This window comes from Musa acuminata, chromosome BXJ3-10 (genome assembly GCF_036884655.1).
Source record: "Musa acuminata AAA Group cultivar baxijiao chromosome BXJ3-10, Cavendish_Baxijiao_AAA, whole genome shotgun sequence".
NCBI classification, from domain to species: domain Eukaryota; kingdom Viridiplantae; phylum Streptophyta; class Magnoliopsida; order Zingiberales; family Musaceae; genus Musa; species Musa acuminata.
Genome location: NC_088358.1, coordinates 25,574,809 through 25,594,739, shown reverse-complemented (window position 1 = coordinate 25,594,739; position 19,931 = coordinate 25,574,809). Strand labels below are relative to the sequence as shown.

The window sequence follows — 19,931 nt, the reverse complement described above, 5'->3', positions numbered from 1 at the left end:
TGCACGAGCTGACCTCATCGACCACTCCCCTCCATGTGCACGATACCTTTAGATATCACGAGGGTGGTTAGGACTACGCCCATGTTTGCGTTTGTAAAGTACCTTAGTCCGATGAGAATATGCGAATAGTGACAAAGACAATATAAGAAGATAAGGATAAAATAAACTTTTCATATGATTAAGAATATTCTTTGAGAAATTTTAAAGTTGATGTGCTTTATAAAAAATTTTCAAACTTAAAATTTTTTTTCTAAAAATCCATCCTTAGTTTAACATGAAAGATTTATTATATTAGACCCTCACGTTAAAATGGTAGATGAGTTGGCCAACCTTCGCGACATCTCACTAATTAATATTCATATGTTATTACTTTATTAACATGGAATGTTTTACCATATTAAAATCAAAATTAAATTTGATATCAAATAAATAATTATGTTAATTTATTAACTTAAAAAGATACTTTTACTTATTTGTGGGATGATCTTCTCGCCATTAATTTTTTACCGTATATTATAATATATAAGTGTTATACACATAATACATTATTAATCACACTCCTTTTTTATTTGTAATATTTTATGTTGATTTTATATTATTTACTATCGAAGTATTGTGTTTTTTATGAAAGTTTATAAACTAAACTATATTGTATTATTAGAAGATAAAAAAAAAGAGAATTTATAGTTCGATCAAAATCGACAAATTGATGAACCATACCATTTGTGATCCAAGAAACATGGACCACATCGACAACATAATGACATAATTAAAGGAGGAAGATGTCATCCAAAATATTCTTGAGAAACCAAGAAATGCTAATAATTCCCCAAACAAAATAGATTAATTCAAGTGAATCTTGGAGAGATTTAATTTTGCACCCCTTCATAGGCTTTCGAGTAAAGCGGGAGCTTTAGCTATAATGGGAAATGTGGAAGAGAATCCTTCCCCTCTCAAGAGAGCTCTCAAGTAGTGAAATAGTCTGATAGCTATCATAAACACTGGATAAAACTCTCAAACCAAAGAATAGGGATTGAATGAGTCATTGTGATGCTGAATATTGTTACCATTGGTTTGCCCTATTTTTTGATTACTTTTGTTGTGATATATTTTTAATGCTCCATATTATTTATTTTTATATATACATATAAACTATGTATATATCTATATTATATTATTTGTTAATTATATTATGTAATATTATTTATTTTGTTGTGAATACCATGTTTTTACATACTATGATATTAGTATAATTTTATGGTTTTATTATCTATATTTTGTATTAGTATAAGATTATATTATTTTATGGTAAAAAAAAGAGGTGTGAATGGTTCTATTATCAAACTCTTTGCATTTTTTAATCAAATTTAAATTTCATAATTGTAACTTAGTAAGGAGAATATGAACAAACATCCGATAGAAGCATATTGTCTCAGTGATCATATAATGTCAAACATCGCTCAGTGTGGTCATCATCCTCGTCTATTTTCTTATCTCCTTTTATCTTATCTTTCGTCATCACTCTCCCTCCTTTTTCTCTTCCGACGTTACTTTACATTTATGTCGATGAAATGTGAGACACTTGTGTTGGCATCTCGTTGTTATGCATTTACGTCAGTAAGATGTATGGCTTTTACCTCACCTCTTGTCAACGTAGTTGCAGAACGGCATCGATGTAGATGCCTCACTCGGGATGTTAAAATTATCATTTTACTTATCATTTTCGTATCATTCCTACATAAGTTATCATGTATTGTATCTTCCGTTGGTAAAATCGATAATGTTAGAGTTAATAGGATTAAATATTTTACTTTTATAATTATAAAAAATTTAATATAAAATTTTTAAATCTAGAGATCGAAATACTAAGATCAATATATACTAAGATCAGTGATCATATAATGTCAAACATCGCTGAGTGTGGCCATCATCCTCGTCTACTTTCTCATCTCCTTTTGTCTTACTTTTCGTCATCACTCTCCCTCCTTTTTCTCTTCCGATGTTACTTTACATTTACGTCGATGAAATGTGAGACACTTGTGTTGGCATCCAGTTGTTCTGCATTTACGTCAGTAAGATGTATGGCTTTTACCCCACCTCTTGTCAACATAGTTGTAGAATGGTATCAATGTAGATGCCTCACCCGGGATGTTAAAATTATCATTTTACTTATCATTTTCGTATCATTCCTACACAAGTTATCACGTATTGTATCTTCCGTTGGTAAAATCGATAATGTTAGAGTTAATAGGATTAAATATTTTACTTTTATAATTATAAAAATTTTAATATAAAATTTTTAAATCTAGAGATCGAAATACTAAGATCAATATATAATTAGTTCGCTTGTTTCTCCGAAATTTTCTAATTATAAGTAGTCAAAACAAATTACCAACAAAATTAGCTGGTCAAAACTAATTTAGTCGAAATTACGGTAGGAGTAGGTGATTTTAATATAATGATAATTACTTAAAATATAATATATATATATATATATATATAAAAGAAAATTTTCAGAAAAAACATGCTGAATAAAAGAAAAAATAATAATGAAAAAGAAAGCACGGGTCAACGTCACGGAACCACCTTGATTGGCTTTGTGCGCGTCCACTGATTTCCGCCCCCAAACGCCTCCCCTGTTGGTGCGTATCATCGATCATCTCCGCACGCCCAATCCATCGCAGGTGGTCAACCCAATCGGAATCCATGGACTCCCCGCAGCGCCCTCCTCCTCCATCGCCATCGCCGAGGCCCCTGGACCTCGAGGTCACCGTCGTCTCCGCGAAGCACCTCAAGAACGTCAATTGGCGAAACGGCGACCTCAAGCCCTACGTTGTCGCCTACCTCGATCCCGACTGCCGCGTCGCCACCAAGCCCGACGACGCCGGCTCCACTCGCCCCGTCTGGAACGAGCGCCTCGCGCTTCCCCTCCCCCTCCCCTCCCCCGAAACCCTTCTTTTCCTCACCCTCGACGTCTTCCATTCCAAGCCCTCCGAGACCCCCAAGCCCCTTGTCGGCACCGCCCGATCCCCCGTCAAGGACCTCCTCGACCCCGACGCCTTCACAGTCGGCGGCGGCGTCGACGGCTCGCCCTCTCCCATCCGAACCCTCGAGCTCCGCCGCCCTTCCGGCCGTCCCCAGGGCAAGATCCGCATCAAGCTCGCCATCCGAGAGCGGCCCTGCCCCCCGCCCGACCTCCATCCCCATCCCCATCACCACTTCCCCCCTCCCCCTCCGTCTTCCAGCTATTATTACTCCTCCAACGCTCCCCCCTTCCCTTCTCCTTCCCCCCCTCCTCCTCACTCGGCTAGAGATTACCGCACCTTTACTCCCCAGTCCCCTCCTATTCCTCCTTACGGCCACCCTGTGCCGCCTCGGCCCCAGCCCCAGCCCCATTCCTCGCAGTACCACTACGGGAGCTACTCTGATCCCTACACTTCTGGATACTATTCCCCTGCTCCCTACTACTCAGCACCTACGGCTCCGGCTCCGGTCCCTGCCCCTGCCCCTGCCCCTGCCCAGACCCATACATACTATGACCAGACGTCCGGCTACGGGGGGCCATCAGCGCCCACGGGCTACTCATCAGGCTATTCTGCTTATGATCATAAGCCAAAAGGGGGCAGAATGGGAGCGGCTACAGGCTTGGCGGTTGGGGCGGTGGCTGGAGCGTTAGGAGGGTTGGCGCTTGAGGAAGGACTGAAATATGAGGAGGAGAAGATCGCTGAAAGGGTGGAGAGCGATGTCTGTGCAAGAGATGATTACAGTGACTATCGTGCAGACTATTAATTGCTACTTTCTGTTTAACAGACAGGACTTGGAGTTGAAAGAGGCAAAGATGAATAAATGATGCCGCTTTCAGGGCTGTTGGTTTCATATCTCTGACTATCGTGTATTTGTTGTCTTTGCAGTCCATCTCAGTGATCAACGGACTAAGGTGTGTTATTGTGAAGTTCTCATGCTTTTAGTAGAATGGAGATTATGATACTGTGCTTGTCTAATATATATATCAGTCATTGTTATTGTATTGATGTTGTTGGATCTCTTGTCATGAAGAGGTTATTTTTTTTGTTTGTCATTTTCTTTCATAATATTAGCTTTTCCACTGTTCTTCTGTCATATATACCTTGACATTGAATTGACTTTTATTTTCTTGTGTCTTTATTATTTTTGTCAAGTTTTGATTATATATGTTCTGGTGTAAGTCAGCAAATGTCAACTATTTGTTGGCAGTCAATAAAAATTGTACAAGTGAAGATAATTCAACCTTATGGTAGATTTTGACTTCAGATCATGCTACTTTGAGGTCTGATAATCTGAAGTATCCATAGAAAGTAAATATACTTCTTTCTGAAGCATGTCAGACTTCCTTGAACGGCGGTCAGGGGAATGTTTGTTCATGATTTTGAGTTGATCTATAGTGCATTTTATCTTTTTTTACTTTGAGGTATAATGAAGTCAGCTTCAGAAAGGCTATTTAGTTTGTTCATGGTTTTCTTCAAGATTATGGTTGTTAAATCATACAAGAAATGCACACAAACAATATTTCTCTTGGCATATCATCTTATACCAATACGATGTGAAGATAGCTATATTATTTTAATAGTGTGATTTTGGAGATTTTCTTTTGATAGGAATCAAGGTAGATAACCTTTTTTAGGGGAAGATTTGCAAATAAAGTTTGATGGAGTGGGCTGAGGAGAAGGTTCTCACAGAATTGTGTAATCGTAAGGGTTTCAAATCTAAGGCATGGAGGTGTTTATGACAAACAGATGTGGCTTATTAAATTTATTGAGCAGTGTTGTGACCTGTCATTCATGAGGTTGCTAATGGAGCCAATATATACAGATGTGGTTGTCTTTTTGTGTATCCGGTGGGTGGCCATGTACTTTTGAGGTCGTAGAACCCATGCACGCCCATATGGTTGTGTTATAAAATAGAGGGTTTATATATATTAAATTTGTTATCACATAAATGGACTCTACCACCAAATTTTTATCATTTTGATCTGTATAAATATAAACTCATGCTTAGAGTTCTTAGTTTGCATGATCATACTGGCCCAATTTGTTGTGCATATGTATATTTTAGATAAATTAAGTGCACATTTCTCTGTACACCTCCAGTTTGCTATGTGAGACACTTTGGCTACCAGAACACCATGATCACCTTTAAGAAGATTGTTAGTCTACATATTGGAACCAAAGGTGCCATATGAAATTAAAACCCTTTTACTCAATTAAGGGATTGAAAGAGTTATTTTAAGTTTGACAACTGTTTTTATCAAATTTTTGAGCCATATAATGATGTTTTTAGTGTATGATTGGACAAAGATTACAATATAAGATATGTATACCTAAAAATGTAGTTTGATGTCAAGGAGATTTGTTGTTTCTGATAAAGTTTTCTCAGGTCTTCCTCAAGGTCCCTTCACACCATTAATCCTATTTCTGTTGGCACTTAATATGCCTATTGTCAAATAAACATTTCAAAGAAGAAATGAGACGCGCAGATGGCATATGGCGAGAAATGCTTACGGTCCAAAAGAAATAGTGTGGTAGTTTTGGAAGAAGAAATGACAATCTGCATGATAACATGTTAAAGGAGAAGACTAGACAGCTCTGTTCTGGTTGCAGCAATGTTTAGAATAGTTTGAGTTGTATATATCATTCTGCATCTATTTGTTGGTTAATGTAACAATTTACTTATAGGCTCCGAAGCCATGGATAGTATCGCCAAACCTTTCCCTCACTGCCTCTAATCTTCCATTTTACTTGGGTATAGTCATATATGTCGGGTTGCAAATTGTGTGAAAGATTTTTTGGGCTTTGATCATCATTCTTTTAGGTACATGTAGGCTTTTTATTCTGATTTTGTGGATGAATATCTGCTCTCAAGTTTTTCGAAAGTATTCCTTTCAAGGGAACAGATCCTTTGTTGTCTACCAAGTGTTAACGAGAAGATGGACAGTTAACTCTCTTGCTCCTTGCTTTTGATCGAGACTATCAAGGCTTCTGGATGCTTATAAATTGTCTCTCTTTCTATTCTTCATTTTTGAATGACTTGCTTTGTTCTTTTATCTCCTTGGAACACTGCAAGCTCTGTATATGGTTTCCAAGCTCTATGGAGTTTTGTTCCAAGCTCTGTATATGATTTCCATGGTCATTGCTATGATTTTGTTACTTGATGGATGTGTTTTTTTTAGAAGATGTTACTTATGAGAATTATGTGCTTCCTTTTATCACACCACTTCTTCTCGATTTCTTTGAACTTCCATGCTTAGATTCTTTCAAATCTAACTCTTATGTTTATTTGTTAGATCTTTTAGGTTGTCCTTCCTGCATTTACATGTACAAGAATAGGCAGAGAATAGATTTTGGATTGGCTCTGACTTGATATTTCTTTTGCTCTTGGAAAAAGAAAAGCTTACTACTGATTCCAGAAACGTCATATAGAAACATAAAGACTTCCTTACCTCAACAATAATGGACAAGACCCAACCTCCCTCCACTGCAAGGAAGACTAACTTAAGAGACAGGAGATTGAGATTGATTGCTGATAAATATAAATCCTAGGTGTCATGCGCAGAGGCGGTTGATGAGTTCTGTACCAAGTCAACCCAATGCAATCACGTCTTAGAGAACGCCCAGCAGAACAATCTGTTGTTTGTGTTGGGAATGGCGTGAGCTGCTGCTACGCCTTCTCCTTCTCTTTGTCCTCCGCCTCCTCCTCCTCCTTCCTGGGGCGGACTCGGCCATCGGTGCCGGCGAGCAGGCCGTACTTGTCCTTCCTTGTGAAGTTGGTGCACTCGAAGCCCAGCGTGCTGGCGAGCACGCGCTGTATGTAGTTGGCGACCTCGATGGGGGACTTGCCGCCGGCGCAGGTGAGCTCCTTGGGTAGCTGGTTCAGGAAGGTGATCTCGTAGGTGGGCCGGGGGTTCATGAAGAAGAAGTAGGGGTCGAAGAGCTTCCACCCCCTAGCGCTCGTGCCGTGGAACATGCTCTGCGTCGTGTTGATGGCCACCGGCACGATCCGGTCGGTGAGCTCCGCGAACAGGGCGCTAAACCTCAGCAGGAACGGCTCCCTGCACGTCGTCCCCTCGGGGCAGATCACCAGGTCGCCTTCCTCCAGCAGGCGCTTGATGTGCTCCGCGTCCTTGTCCCTCTCCCGCGACAGCGCCACGGCCTTGATGGGGGAGATGAGCTCCGAGAACCTGCTGATGCTGTAGGTGACGCAGCTGATCTTGCGGCGGAGGGCGACGGCGGTGACGATGGGGTCCAGCACCGTGCGGTGGTTGCACACGAAGAGCACGCCCGGGTGGCCCTTCTTGGGCGGCGGCGGCGGCGTGCCCTTCACCACCAGGCGGATGCCCATGATCCGGTAGTTGTGGAACACGATGCGCTCGGGGAGGGGGAGGTTGATGTACACCCGGAGGAGCGACAGGGCGAAGCCCAAGGGTATCCACAGGTAGGTGAGCAGCGCCACCAGGGGCGTCGGCCGCTGCACCAGGCGACCGTCGTGGAGGACCACCCGGTTCAGGAGCTGCATCTTCGGCACCGGAGTGCATTTGGTGTGCGGCGCCATGTATGCTTCCTGCAACCAAATCCATCAGATCACAGAAGCCTTGTCGGATACTATTGGATCGAGTCAATACAGCTAATTATAATACGGATGTGAGGGATCAATTTATTTCTTGAATCATTCCTGACCTACTTTTGAATGCCAATTTATTGCCTCGCTCGAATCATTCACGACTCTTCCCATGTGGTTCTCGTTCAGTAATAAATATATCTCAAGAATTATGATGATATATATTTTTTTTTATAAAAGATAAAAAGAAATATGTAATACACTGTTGAACAATTAATTAGTTAATAACATTACTAATTATGCAAAGAATAATTATCTGTAAAGAAATCATGCGTTCATGCTGCAAGAAGAGCCTCAGTTCAGTCCAATTACCTAAATCTAGCTTCATAATCTATGCCCAGAATGATCACAAACCCCAACAATTAAGAAGCTCGAGGAGTGAGTTCGGGATCCAACCTTGCAAATGGACATGAAGTCGTGATCGGTCTCCCTGTCGCCAATGCCCACGTCAGGCGAGCTCGCCCCGAGCTCCATCTCGACGGCCTTCTTCTTCAGGGCCCCGACGAGCACTCCGGGCTTCTTGATGAACCCGGTGGCTCGCCCCGACTTGGTCACCTCCAGCTCCGTCCCCAGCACCTTGTCGGCGCCGAGGAAGCTCTTCACGAAGGGCTCCACCATGACCGTGGGGTTTGCCGTCACCACGTACCTCCTGCCGAAGGAGCTGAACACCCTCCACGTCTCGGGGTGGACGTCCTCCGCGTAGAACCTCGGCAACACGGAGCGCGCCACCATCTCGATGTCCCTCACCTTTATCCTCGCGAAGGAGATGAACACCAGAATTTGTATGGCCAGCGACTCCGAGAAGAACACGTAGACGACGTACACCACCGGCACCGACAAGAGGAGGAGTAGTCCCCTCAGGAGGCTGCCGGCTTCGATGGCCATGAGCATGTAGTAAGGGAAGGCGCTGCCAGATATGAGAAGTGTGCCGTCGAGATCCGCCGCCACAGTCTGCTCCAGCCTTCCATCGGAGCTACACTTGTCGATGGTCTTGAACCTGAGAGAACCCATCGCCGGTGGTCTTGGAATCGAGGAGTTTACCTGATGGATCACCCGGCGACAGGCGGGAGGGGGATATAAATGGGGGATCGGTAGGGCACACTGTGCGAGAAGCCACTTGCTCCACTGTCCCCGGTTTCATGTACGCAAGTCACCAACTGCTGGTGCCAACAACAAAAAGGACGGACGTGGAGGTGGCTGTCACGGAAAGGCAGGTGCGGCTGCTCTCCGTTTTCTCACCAGCGTTTGAAAGCATGGATGTCAGCATCAGAATTCTTGGTTGTCACCACTGGAGGTCGACCTCCAGTGGCACACGTATCATCCGTCCGCTTCGCCCTTCGGCCGCAGCGGGCCAAGCCACCCGCAGCCCCCCACGCATTAACTTGGAGCCACCAACCCACGAGACCAGAGAGGAAAAGGAAAGCAGTCTGATGCGAGAAGGGATTTGTTGGTTGGGAAGTAGCGGAGTCTTGCGTTAGCCATTAATGGCGTGTTATTACTGTCACATGCATGGCCTCCCTGAGAGGAGTTGGCTTCTGCGCAGAAGCATGGCACCCTAACAGCTCAGAGGAAGGATGGTTGGGACTTCACAGTGGCCCCATCTTTCAATGTCCAACCTAGAAAAGCAGACAGTGATTGCCACTAACCTCCCGGTGACCGACGTTGAAAGAGGGGGTTCAACCCAGTCCCGAATGTGGCTTTTCTGTGGGTTTTGTGACATCTCTTGCCGATCCACAGTTTAACTGTAAATGTAGTTAACCAAACTTACCAGCATTCAGGTGACCAAATGCCTCATTCACTTTGGCAGAAGTAAAGTTTAGGGTTAGTGATCTGTCAGATATATATCAGATGGCAAAAGCTGATAGCATAAAAGACAACAATTTTTGAGTCATGGAGAAAGTAGATCTTCAAGAGGCCTACTTTTTTACTTAGGATTTCCATATGCATGGTGAGATTGCTAATGTGGGTAACATATTTTTGCTTGCTTGGTGACCCAATCTGTATATAATACAAGTCAAGATGGGTGGAAGAAGAAGGAAAATAAAACAAAATAATGGAAAAGAAATGTCCAAAGGTGATGACCAAAAATCATATGCAGCAATGGAAATCCAAGACTTAAAATGGCTATTTTAGAATTAGGGATCTTTAACATATAAAACCCTCACAATATTGGTATCTGCACACCCTATGGAATGTAGCACAAGTACATGGGGTCACAGTGTCAGAGAGAGCAAATGTATTGTCATGAATTATGTCAAGTACAAACACATGTATAGCAAGCAGGTTATGTAATGTAAGTACAAGAGCTGTATTAAAGCATTGGCATAAATTTCAAGACTAAATTAAATTCAAATGATGCACTGATGCCAAGAAGCCTCAAGGACCAATTAGGAATTAGGGCTGAGACACATCCCCAATTCTTAATTCAATTTGGATAAATCAATTGTAGGGCTTAAATTAGGGCTTGGGTTCCCTAATAAACAACAGAGGGTTTCTTAATCCATCACTAATAATGGATTATTTTAACTCAGATTTATCCATTTAAATTATAGTGGTGAGATCAAAACCCAGCCCAGCCCTACAATTAACCCACCCTTGGAATCAAACACCTGGGCCACTGTGTTTGGTAAGGATGCTTTGACATTAAAGGATTGAGGTGGTCCAAATGGCCCTAATTAATACTCAGAAATAGAAGAAGAGATAAATGCCACCATTACCGCGCTTGTGGGGATGCAATGCCACTTTATAATGCTCCAAGTAGATAACCCTTCCCTTCTCTGGATCCACAGCTGCGCATGCCAAACTCTCTTGTATCAGTAACTTGATGTATTGATGAGGCATCTTCAAATCCCAGCTAATGTTCCTGTTAGGAGTACTTGTACTGGTCACCATGCATGAAACTAAAACACAACCTTTATGGGAAAACTATCGACGCAGCATTTCAACGAATAGTTGCAGAAAAGTAAGCCAGCTCGGGTACTCCTTCATCCCCTGACGCAGCATTTCGTTCTCGGGTACGTTCGGAGTCTCCAAGGGTTCATTCAGCGACTTCAATATCGGCACCACGGTGCTGGAGAAGCCACATTGGGGGAAATCTTTGGCTCCTTTCATGAAAAGCGCCACTTTGTGCGATTGAACAACCGTATCGATCGTCGATTTCATCTCGGAACTCAATGCTGAATCAAAATCAAATAGGTAATTCAACAGACGATCTCCAAGATCAACAAAAGACTGGAAGTGATGGCTGTCAACATTTGTCCTGGGGTTAGAAGAAATTATCTATCAACACGCTAATCAATTGAACAAGCTGGCTACGGGGCGATTGAAGGAACGAGGCCTTACCGGAGAAGCACCGGGCGGAGAGGGAATCTCCCGGCCCCTTGAACCGAAACCGCCGTGGCCGAGCGACGGGAGTTGCGCCACGTCTTCCGTGTGGCACGGCGAGGATCGAATTCGGAGGCGAACGAACTCGGTAATCGGCCGCGAGAACCCTCGTGACTCCATTGGCTGTCCAAGAAGGACGAGAAGCGAGCGAAGCCATCGTTGCCGGAGGATAAAGGTGGACGAGGCGCAGTGGAGGACGAATCGGAGCAAGCAAATGCACCCACGCCGAGGCTTTCGACCGCCGAGGAACGAGCCGTGCGGCATTCTGTTCCGGTCGAGCTCCAAGATACTGTGCGGCCCAATTATAACCCAAATGTTAACTCACCGTAGTTAGTTAACATTTCCTTATTCGACCCAAATGTTTCAGCCGGCCCAATTAAACCCAAACTCGAATGCGAACCATTTTCCTAATTGGTCCTAATCTTGCTCACCCAACCAAACCCTCTCAATTAATGTAATGTTCTAATAAATTAAAGCGATTCAATTAGGCACGACTAGCTTAAATCCCTAATCAACATTAAAATCATAATTAGGATGCAGTTAATCTCTGATTGGAACAATTGCCATCGAGACGCGAGCCGTAACATTAATTAGCAGTCACGTCCGTAGACGTGATAAATTCGATCCAATTAGGATCATACTTTAATGGGGCAGAACATAAAGCAATGTAGATTAAGCCGAATACAACGCTCATTTAATGTACTTCATGAAACCAACCCATCGCATCACGAAGGGAAACGGTCATGAATCTGTTATGCCACTCGTCGCCATTTATACGTACCATCTTTCTATCGACAGATAGAATGGTCTTATCCGCGGTTCATCTCCGAGATAGAGAAGGCAAGAGGGGAACGGAGCAAGGGATTGAGAGGCGGTCGTTCGCACGGCCCATGGACGGGAAACAGGGCACGGCGGCGGTGCTGGCTCCACCAAGCCCTCCTCCGGCGAACCCCGTTGCGCAGCTGCAGGCGCGAGTCAAGGAGCTGGAAAGCGGGTTCCGGGCCTGGCTGGCGAAGCAGCCCACCGCCATGGAGGCGGCCATCGTCACCGCCACCAGCGCCGCCCAGGGCGCCTTCATCGGCGCCCTTATGGGATCTCTCACTTCCGACGCCTCCTCGGCCATCCCCACACCACCTTCGAACGCCCCCGGCCTCAATCCCGAAGCCATGGCCTCCCTCAAGCAAGCGCAGGTTGCTCTTAGTTCTACGTTTCCCCTTCCATCGTAGACATTACGGATGTGATGCGAATTTATGGTCTCATCTACTGATCTCTCGGATAGTAATGACACCCTTCTGGATTTCTAGCTAAAAGATATGCGAAATCAGTATGCTTCACACTAGTGTGATTTCCTCTTGTCAAGATATATACTTGTTGGGAGTTCTTGTAATGGGTAATCGTATATACTTTTCCTTATCGAGGTTTTAGGTACTTCACATTGATCTGTTGTGTCATGGTTGGAACTTGATATTGTGCTCAATTTTAGCCGTGTTCATTTCGCAGTATTTAGGGTTTCTATTTCTGCACTGTCTTAGATTTTACTTGAGCCGATTCTTAACCCTTTCCATCCTGGCACATTATCATTGTTGCTTAGTCACACCCATGCCATATAGATACCTACAGATGTTGTCAATAACAGGACTGTGGCATGAACTGCAGGCGTTTGCAGGTGGCCCCTTGGTGCAAGCTCGTAATTTTGCAGTCATGACAGGAACTAATGCAGGCATTTCTTGCGTGATGAGAAGAATAAGAGGGGTGGAGGATATGCAAAGTAGGTGAGTTCACTGGCACCTTTTCATGCTTTTTGGTCGATCAACTTTTAAGTTCATAGTGTTTTAAGTCTCTGAAATTACTCAAACGTGGTTGGATGAAAAATAAGGTCTTATCTGTTGCTTTTTTCTTGCGGGCCTCATGTTTCTTCGATTAGGGGCACACAAAGAACTACTTGTGGATCAAAGAGGTTTGTTAGTAAAATATGAGTGATGATTACAGATATTACAGCTATGCATGGATGCATAATCTTGAAAGCACCACTAAAATAAAATGAACAGTTGAAAGAAGCAACGTATGTCGTTTAGAAATCAGATTCTGAAAGTCATCTGACCTCGTGAAGGTCAAAGTGATGACTGTGCTAGTCCTAGCGCTTTCTTGCTTGATTAAAGTTATAGAACTAGATTATTTATGATGGCTCTCTTAGGAGCTTTCCTTAGAAAGAACATCCTGGCTTTTAGGTCTTGTGCTTTATGGTCTAGTCTGCACTCTGACTTTTAGCACCGTCCAGGTATTGTAAATTTGCTTACATGACATCTGATTATAGATGGAATATGTCTATTCTAATTATACGTCTTAAAGTATAAAATGTACTGCTTACAGATTTGTACATTCATAATTGGTCTTGCAGCGTGGTAGCAGCTTTTAGTTCTGGAGCAATGTTTTCATTGGTTAGTGGCATGGGAGGCCCAAACCAAGCTCTTAATGCAGTTACATCAGGACTTTTTTTTGCACTTGTTCAAGGGGGCCTTTTCAAGGTACGAAAACAAAATTGAAATTTAACATCTGCTACCGGTGATGTAATATTAGATTGTTGTTACATACTGTCATGATGATGCAAGCTACAGTTCATCCATGTACAAATCAAAAGATCAAATTTGTTGATAAAATGTCTACTGTATATGAAGCACAAAGGCCCTTTGGTTCAAATTTGTTGACCCATGTGTTGCATTGGTATTTTAAGCCATAGTTAGTATAAAAAATAGAGTCCCAATACATTACAAATAAATCTCCCAAAAGTAGGGGATCGATCAATCAGTGAAGTAGTTAGCATAACATACCTTCACTTGTTTTTTAAAGCAAGATCATGTCAACATTGTAAAAGAAATTTATTTCTTAAGCTGTGTGCACATGGATCGACAGGTCAGTTGATATTTATCTATAGCCTTGAAGCTACATACTTTAGAAGAAGCATCCAATTGGACTTTTATAATAAATTGGATTAATTGATTTACTTTAATCTTTCTTGGTCAACTTGGTATTATATTCTATAGGTATATCTATAGGGTGATAATTTTTCATGAAAAACTTTTTTAGAATATTCTTTGTATAATTTTCCTATGAGATGAAATTTTTTTTTATTGTCTTGTATAACTTCGAGATCGAGGAAATAAGTCATTAGGCCCAAGTCGATCATCTCAAACTTCTTCTTCATAGAGTGTTTAAAATATTTAATCATTGAGACATTATTATTTGTAAAAATTAAATCATCTATATATAAATAGGATATCTTGATCAGAATTAAATTTTGTATAAAGAGCGTATTCATGTAGATATTTAAAAAAATTATTTTGAATAAAATAAGTATTTATCCAAGAATAAAATAAATAGATCCACCTGTTTGGATAGATTTGCCCCAGAAGCAAAACTTCTTCTGCATATCAGTGGCACTCATCTGGCGTTTAAGCTAGAAGCAATTCAAATATAATTCTCTTGTAGATGACCACATCAGATGATGTATGCTAGCTTATCCTTTTAGTTCTAATATCAGTATTGGCTACTGTAAATGTTGATACTTGCTGTAACATATAAACTGATGACAACTTGGGTACTTTTAACTTGTTTGCATAACATTTCCCCCTTAATGTTTTTTCCTTTCTGTTAATATTGCAGATAGGTGAGAAATTCTCACAGCCACCGGCTGATGATGTGTTATACTCCCGCACAAAAAGAATGCTGACGAACCTTGGCCTTCAGAATTATGAGAAGAATTTTAAGAAAGGGTTGCTCAGTGATGCTACTCTTCCTCTTCTTACGGATAGGTAAGCATGATCCACCTCTCCGCATTCTAAAGTTTCTCTGAATAAGTCCCTGTATTGCATGAGAACTTTTTTTCGGTTTATGTTCCAGTGCTCTCAGAGATGTCAATATTCCCCCTGGGCCTAGGCTTCTCATTCTCGACCACATTCAGAGGTGAAACATAGGATTAATTATACAGCTCATAAGCTTGCTGGAGTTCATTGCTGTTCTTCATGATGCCCAATGTATTTGGCAGGAACCCCGAGGTGGTAAAACGGTGGTGACATTGCAGGCGACATGACTCTCTAAAGTTCGGTTTCAAAACTTAGAGAAAGCTTGGTTGGCCGGCTCAACTGGTTCAGATGAACATGGTGTGATTCAGAAAATTTAATGAGACTGCAACTCAGAGGTGATTATGATTAGGCTGAACCTTAACTATCCCAATTTTGTTCCTAAATACTCGCACAACTCTGCATTAGGATGACATCCTTTTCTGCGTCATGTCAAATGAACTGCAGCCGTGCCTTGCGCAGATCATACTCATGGCACGCATTATTTCTGCCTCATTTACTACAATCAATCATGATGGACAAGTAATTGCATCTTAGTTAGGGTTGTTATTGTTTCAAGTGTTGCAATATTTTCTGCTCGTCAGCTGTTTGTGTTTATGCCTAGATGATCCTTATAAACACCTTCGCCTCAGAAAATCTTCCAATTTAAAATTCAAATAAAATCTGTGGCTCATTCAAGGCTTTCTCATTCACAAGGACTCATTCTCTTATATAGATTCATTGTTCTTGTAGGACACTGATTTTAGGAATCTTAAAATACTTACCAAACCTAACATAAAATATGAGTGCAAAAACACTCTTCCTGGTGATTCATTATCGAATGAATAGCTCTCTTCACTAATTGTCTCCTTACTTAGTGATGGGAAGATAAGAGGAGGAAGGTGAGATTAGTATGTAGTCAAAGGGAGCAAAAGGTCGAAGAGGAGATCGGGTTATCAAATTGTTGTTAATGTTTTGATCATATGCCTTTCAAACATGTGTGTCTCATAAATCACCATCAGAGACTTTTAACTTTAAAGAAGAAGAAATATGCATGATGCAAAAGAAGTCTAAAATCTCATTACCACATCAATATCTCTTGCTTTAAATGATGGATTCTTTTTAGTAGATCGTAATTCAATATCCAAGTATTATTGGAGTCTTATAATATCCATCTTTTACGCGATCTAATATTTCATTCACTGTGATCAACCTCTCAATTTACATACCTTTTTCTCTAATGTGGATTAGGTTGCTAACAAAGATTATTTCACTTCAATCACAACCAACATTATATACTGCAGTGGTAATCCTATTTTTTGATAATTGTATCATATAATTTTAATTTGAAATACATATTCTGTTAATTCCTTCATCGATGATTTATTGTGATAACGTTGGTGACACCGATTTATGCATAAATATGATTTTTTTATTCTCGTAGGAAGCATGTAGTTTTTAACCATCATTTCATCCGACACAAAGTATCTAGTTGAGCTCTATGAGTATATCTCATATTTCAAGATCAAGCTCACTGACATTCTCATAGAATCTCTATCAAAATCTCGATTCTTCTTACTAAGGCCTAAGGTTCCTATCTCTCATAGAAATATCATCTTGCAAGGATTAGATTAAATCAAATTTATATATATTACATATATTATGAATATCAAATCATATCCATGAAGGTCACATAAATCGTGAATATCGGATCATATTCAAAGAGATCACCAATGTCAAAAATATTTCTTTCCTAATATTACGGAGGATTATTTACATATTAATCGGTGTTTCTTTACACATAATCTTGACGATGATCATACCATACATATCATTTCCATTACCATGTACCATCCATTAACCTTTTCAATAGATCTTACTTTTTATCATCGATTTTGATATTTATATATAAGTGCATGGTCACATAACACAAATTATATTACTGAATAATTCTTCACCAACTGTTGCTCTTCTTATTTACTCGATTCATCGATACGACAACAACGGACGAACGGTTGCGAAGATGGGAAGGCTATTTCTCGTAACATTGGAGGGGAAGATCTATTGCTGCAAGCAATGTCGGGTCCACTTGGCAGACTTAGATGCCATCGTCTCTAAGGTTCGATTCTATCTTTGATCAATCTTTCCTTGATTCTCTCCGTACATAGCACCACCAAAGATCATGTTATTATTCTCGCTATAGTTCAGAAGAAACATCTACCTAAGTTGCTTCACGAATCTTCGCTCCATAGCTCTAGTAATGGTGATGTTGTGTTTTTATGTTCTAGAGATTCTTTAGGCTATAATCTAGAAGAAGATTCTACCTGAGTTGCTTCACCAAAACTTGTGTCCCTTTCACAAGCTTAAGTCATTCATGTAGGTAAAACCTAATTGTGATTGTGAATACCAAGGTAATATTTGTTTATTGAGACCAAAACAATTGTGAGATTTGTTCATAGTTTGAAAAGATCTTTCAAACAAAAAAAAACAAAAAAAGAAACGACAAACAAAAAATAATAAGATTAATATGATTTTCAAAATCCTTGAGTCGACCTTAACTTAATCATAAATCTCTTTATACATTCTCTCACGTAAACTCAAAAAAATATTCATATATTTTCTCTTATCTCTCTAGACCGAGTAGAAAATTATATAGAAATATTTAAATAATTCTTCGTATCTTATTACTATCAAGATCTAGAGATACATGAGATATTTATAACAATAGATCATAATTTACTAAGGACATCGTTTCCTATTTAAATTCCTAAACAAAAAGCTTGATTCCTCTCAAAATGTTGTGTAACTTGTTCCGTATATTTCAAAATTTTAAATTGTTCTTTTATGAAAAAAATGTCATGGCAAACTCTAAGTTGTTTTTTTTCTGATTTATAATTGAAAATAACATTGAATAAGTTATATTACAGTTCTAATTATATATTACCCATTCTAATTAGCTTCCTTTAGGATTTCAATCCTACACTTTCAAAAATTACATTTGAATATCTATACTTACAAAAGTATTTGAAACATTAAGATCCCTATATAGGGTTAAAAAGATAATTTTATAGAATTAAAAATATACTTAAGTAAAATAATTAATTACAGAAGATAATATATAATTATCCCCAATATCTATGATATTATATATATATATTCACATAATATGCAAATATTCACCAAATTTTATATGATTATGTACAGACTTTCGAGGGCAGGAAAGGGAAGGTATATGCCTTCAGTAAAGCGTAAGTAGCTTACTGTTCTTTGCTCAAATGACTATATGAACTGTACACTCAGATTTAATTTGCCTCTGGAAGCAATTTCTCTCTATATTGTCATACTTTGATCTATTATTTCACTGTTGAATATGACCCAAATTCTTTTAGATTTATTAACTTTTACCTATATATTTATAAAAGAGTCTAAAAGAATTTGACCCAAATTCTTTTAGATGTATTTTATACACTTTCATTCCGATCAGCATTCTCTTATATCCCTATTATTGCATGCATGACACACCACAAATGACTTCAATATAATACCTAGAGAAATTGAATATTTATAAGTCCGAGTCAAAGTTATCAGGGTTTTTATTTGATCAGATACTAACTAATATCACCCAAAAACTTAAAACATTGGCCAAGCTTAGTATACGTAACTCGACTCTCTTAATTCTTACGAACATGCGACTCTCTTTATATTCATCTCTTTTTATCTTGTACACATAAATATTTAACATGCATATAAGAGTAATTCGATATGAGCATTGAATTCCTTATATTCTTGATCTACAATTTGCACACCAACCAAGAGATGACTTAACATGAAGAGTTGGTGTTGAGATACTCAATTTAAACTTTGTCAAGACAAAACATACTATTTTACATATCAATAATTTAAGAATATATTAGAATATTTTATGTAGCATCAGACCTTTTATCTATATTCACAGAGAAAATTAAATTATTCATCTATCAATTATAAATAATTAATCTAACTCAAGCGTAAGACTTTTATATATCCTCTCACCTAAGCATCGAAAATTTTTTCATATATAATTTTTTACCCTCTCGAAATCCATTATAGATACATCTGATAGCATCGATCGGGATAGTTATTATGATTGGGACATATTGAGAATTTTTTTAATGAATCAAGCTCAAGATATCTTTTTTTCACCAAAGATTTTTTTTTTATCCTACACAATTTTAAAAATCCAAAAATACATATCCTACAATGATTTAATGTTGATTAGTTATCATGATTGGCAGTGTGAACATTACGCAGGAGAATGAGTCAGGGATGAAGACGACGGAGACGCAGAACGTATCGCAAATATTCTGTGCTAGTTGTGGAGATGTCGTGGGGTGGACATATCACAAGTGGTTTTTTATCAAGAGGTACTGTTTTCTATTAAATTGAAGAATGAAGTATTGACTAACAAAATAAGAACTTGATCGTACCAATTTAATATAGTGGATTCTAATCCTCGAGCAGGTACAAAATTACAAAGGCCTGTTAGAAATCCTCATCGAGCGACAAATAATGGCGGTATGGGCGACAGCGACGCTGATGGACGCACGTCGTTTGTACATGTATTGTTTGTAAATTGTTGTGATGTTCTTCTTGGCTGTCCGGCGTTCCAGTAGTAGCGGTAGAATGGTATCGTTCCCTTGTAAGCGGGCTTTCTGGATCAAACATTCTTTTTTTTTTTAATGCATACACTCTGAACTGTGGATGAAGGTGCTCTGTGTTTTCTTTTTTTTTTTACCTTTTAAATCAAGGAAGCAAAGGAAAAACTATTACATCACTTTTTTATCATTTAATTATTTATGTCAATTGATTTTACGATGAATTCTTAAAAAAATCTCTATTTTTAAAATATCTAATTATTTATATCAAAGGAACGTTCCTATTTTGAAAAGTTTTAAAAAATATATATCTTTTTCTTCAAAATGATCATTTTATTCTTGTTGACGATCGTCCTCTATCCAACCCTTGGTTATCGTCTAGCCATACCTTCGTTCCATTGACGTTGGAAACCCTTGCTTGAGGTAT

The 19,931-nt window shown here is 39.7% G+C and overlaps 3 protein-coding genes across 3 annotated transcripts; 2 read left to right on the top strand and 1 right to left on the bottom strand.

Moving 5' to 3' along the window:
- The first annotated feature begins 2,604 nt into the window (after positions 1-2,604).
- Positions 2,605-4,027, top strand: LOC104000890 (leucine-rich repeat extensin-like protein 3). Its single transcript, XM_009423043.3, has one exon. The coding sequence runs from the start codon at positions 2,707-2,709 to the stop codon at positions 3,787-3,789; it is 1,083 nt and encodes a 360-aa protein (XP_009421318.2). The 5' UTR covers positions 2,605-2,706; the 3' UTR covers positions 3,790-4,027.
- Positions 4,028-6,433: 2,406 nt separating this feature from the next.
- Positions 6,434-8,789, bottom strand: LOC135651560 (glycerol-3-phosphate 2-O-acyltransferase 6-like). The gene is made up of 2 exons (XM_065171727.1): positions 8,047-8,789; positions 6,434-7,593 (listed from the first exon to the last, which is right to left on the bottom strand). Exons 1-2 carry the CDS (start codon positions 8,659-8,661, stop codon positions 6,694-6,696), a joined length of 1,515 nt encoding a protein of 504 aa, XP_065027799.1. The 5' UTR covers positions 8,662-8,789; the 3' UTR covers positions 6,434-6,693.
- A 3,007-nt stretch (positions 8,790-11,796) lies between these two features.
- Positions 11,797-15,449, top strand: LOC104000893 (chloroplastic import inner membrane translocase subunit HP30-2-like). The gene is made up of 6 exons (XM_009423045.3): positions 11,797-12,224; positions 12,691-12,806; positions 13,433-13,559; positions 14,695-14,843; positions 14,932-14,994; positions 15,077-15,449. Exons 1-6 carry the CDS (start codon positions 11,838-11,840, stop codon positions 15,102-15,104), a joined length of 870 nt encoding a protein of 289 aa, XP_009421320.3. The 5' UTR covers positions 11,797-11,837; the 3' UTR covers positions 15,105-15,449.
- Positions 15,450-19,931: the final 4,482 nt, after the last annotated feature.

Excerpts from the sequence above, each read along its gene's own strand:
- LOC104000890 (XM_009423043.3), top strand. The coding sequence starts at position 2,707 with ATGGACTCCCCGCAGCGCCCTCCTCCTCCATCGCCATCGCCGAGGCCC.
- LOC135651560 (XM_065171727.1), bottom strand. The coding sequence starts at position 8,661 with ATGGGTTCTCTCAGGTTCAAGACCATCGACAAGTGTAGCTCCGATGGA. Across the intron at positions 7,594-8,046 it reads ACTTCATGTCCATTTGCAAG|GAAGCATACATGGCGCCGCA; the intron begins GTTGGATCCCGA and ends ATTTGGTTGCAG.
- LOC104000893 (XM_009423045.3), top strand. The coding sequence starts at position 11,838 with ATGGTCTTATCCGCGGTTCATCTCCGAGATAGAGAAGGCAAGAGGGGA. Across the intron at positions 12,225-12,690 it reads CCTCCCTCAAGCAAGCGCAG|GCGTTTGCAGGTGGCCCCTT; the intron begins GTTGCTCTTAGT and ends CATGAACTGCAG. Across the intron at positions 14,844-14,931 it reads CTTCCTCTTCTTACGGATAG|TGCTCTCAGAGATGTCAATA; the intron begins GTAAGCATGATC and ends TTTATGTTCCAG.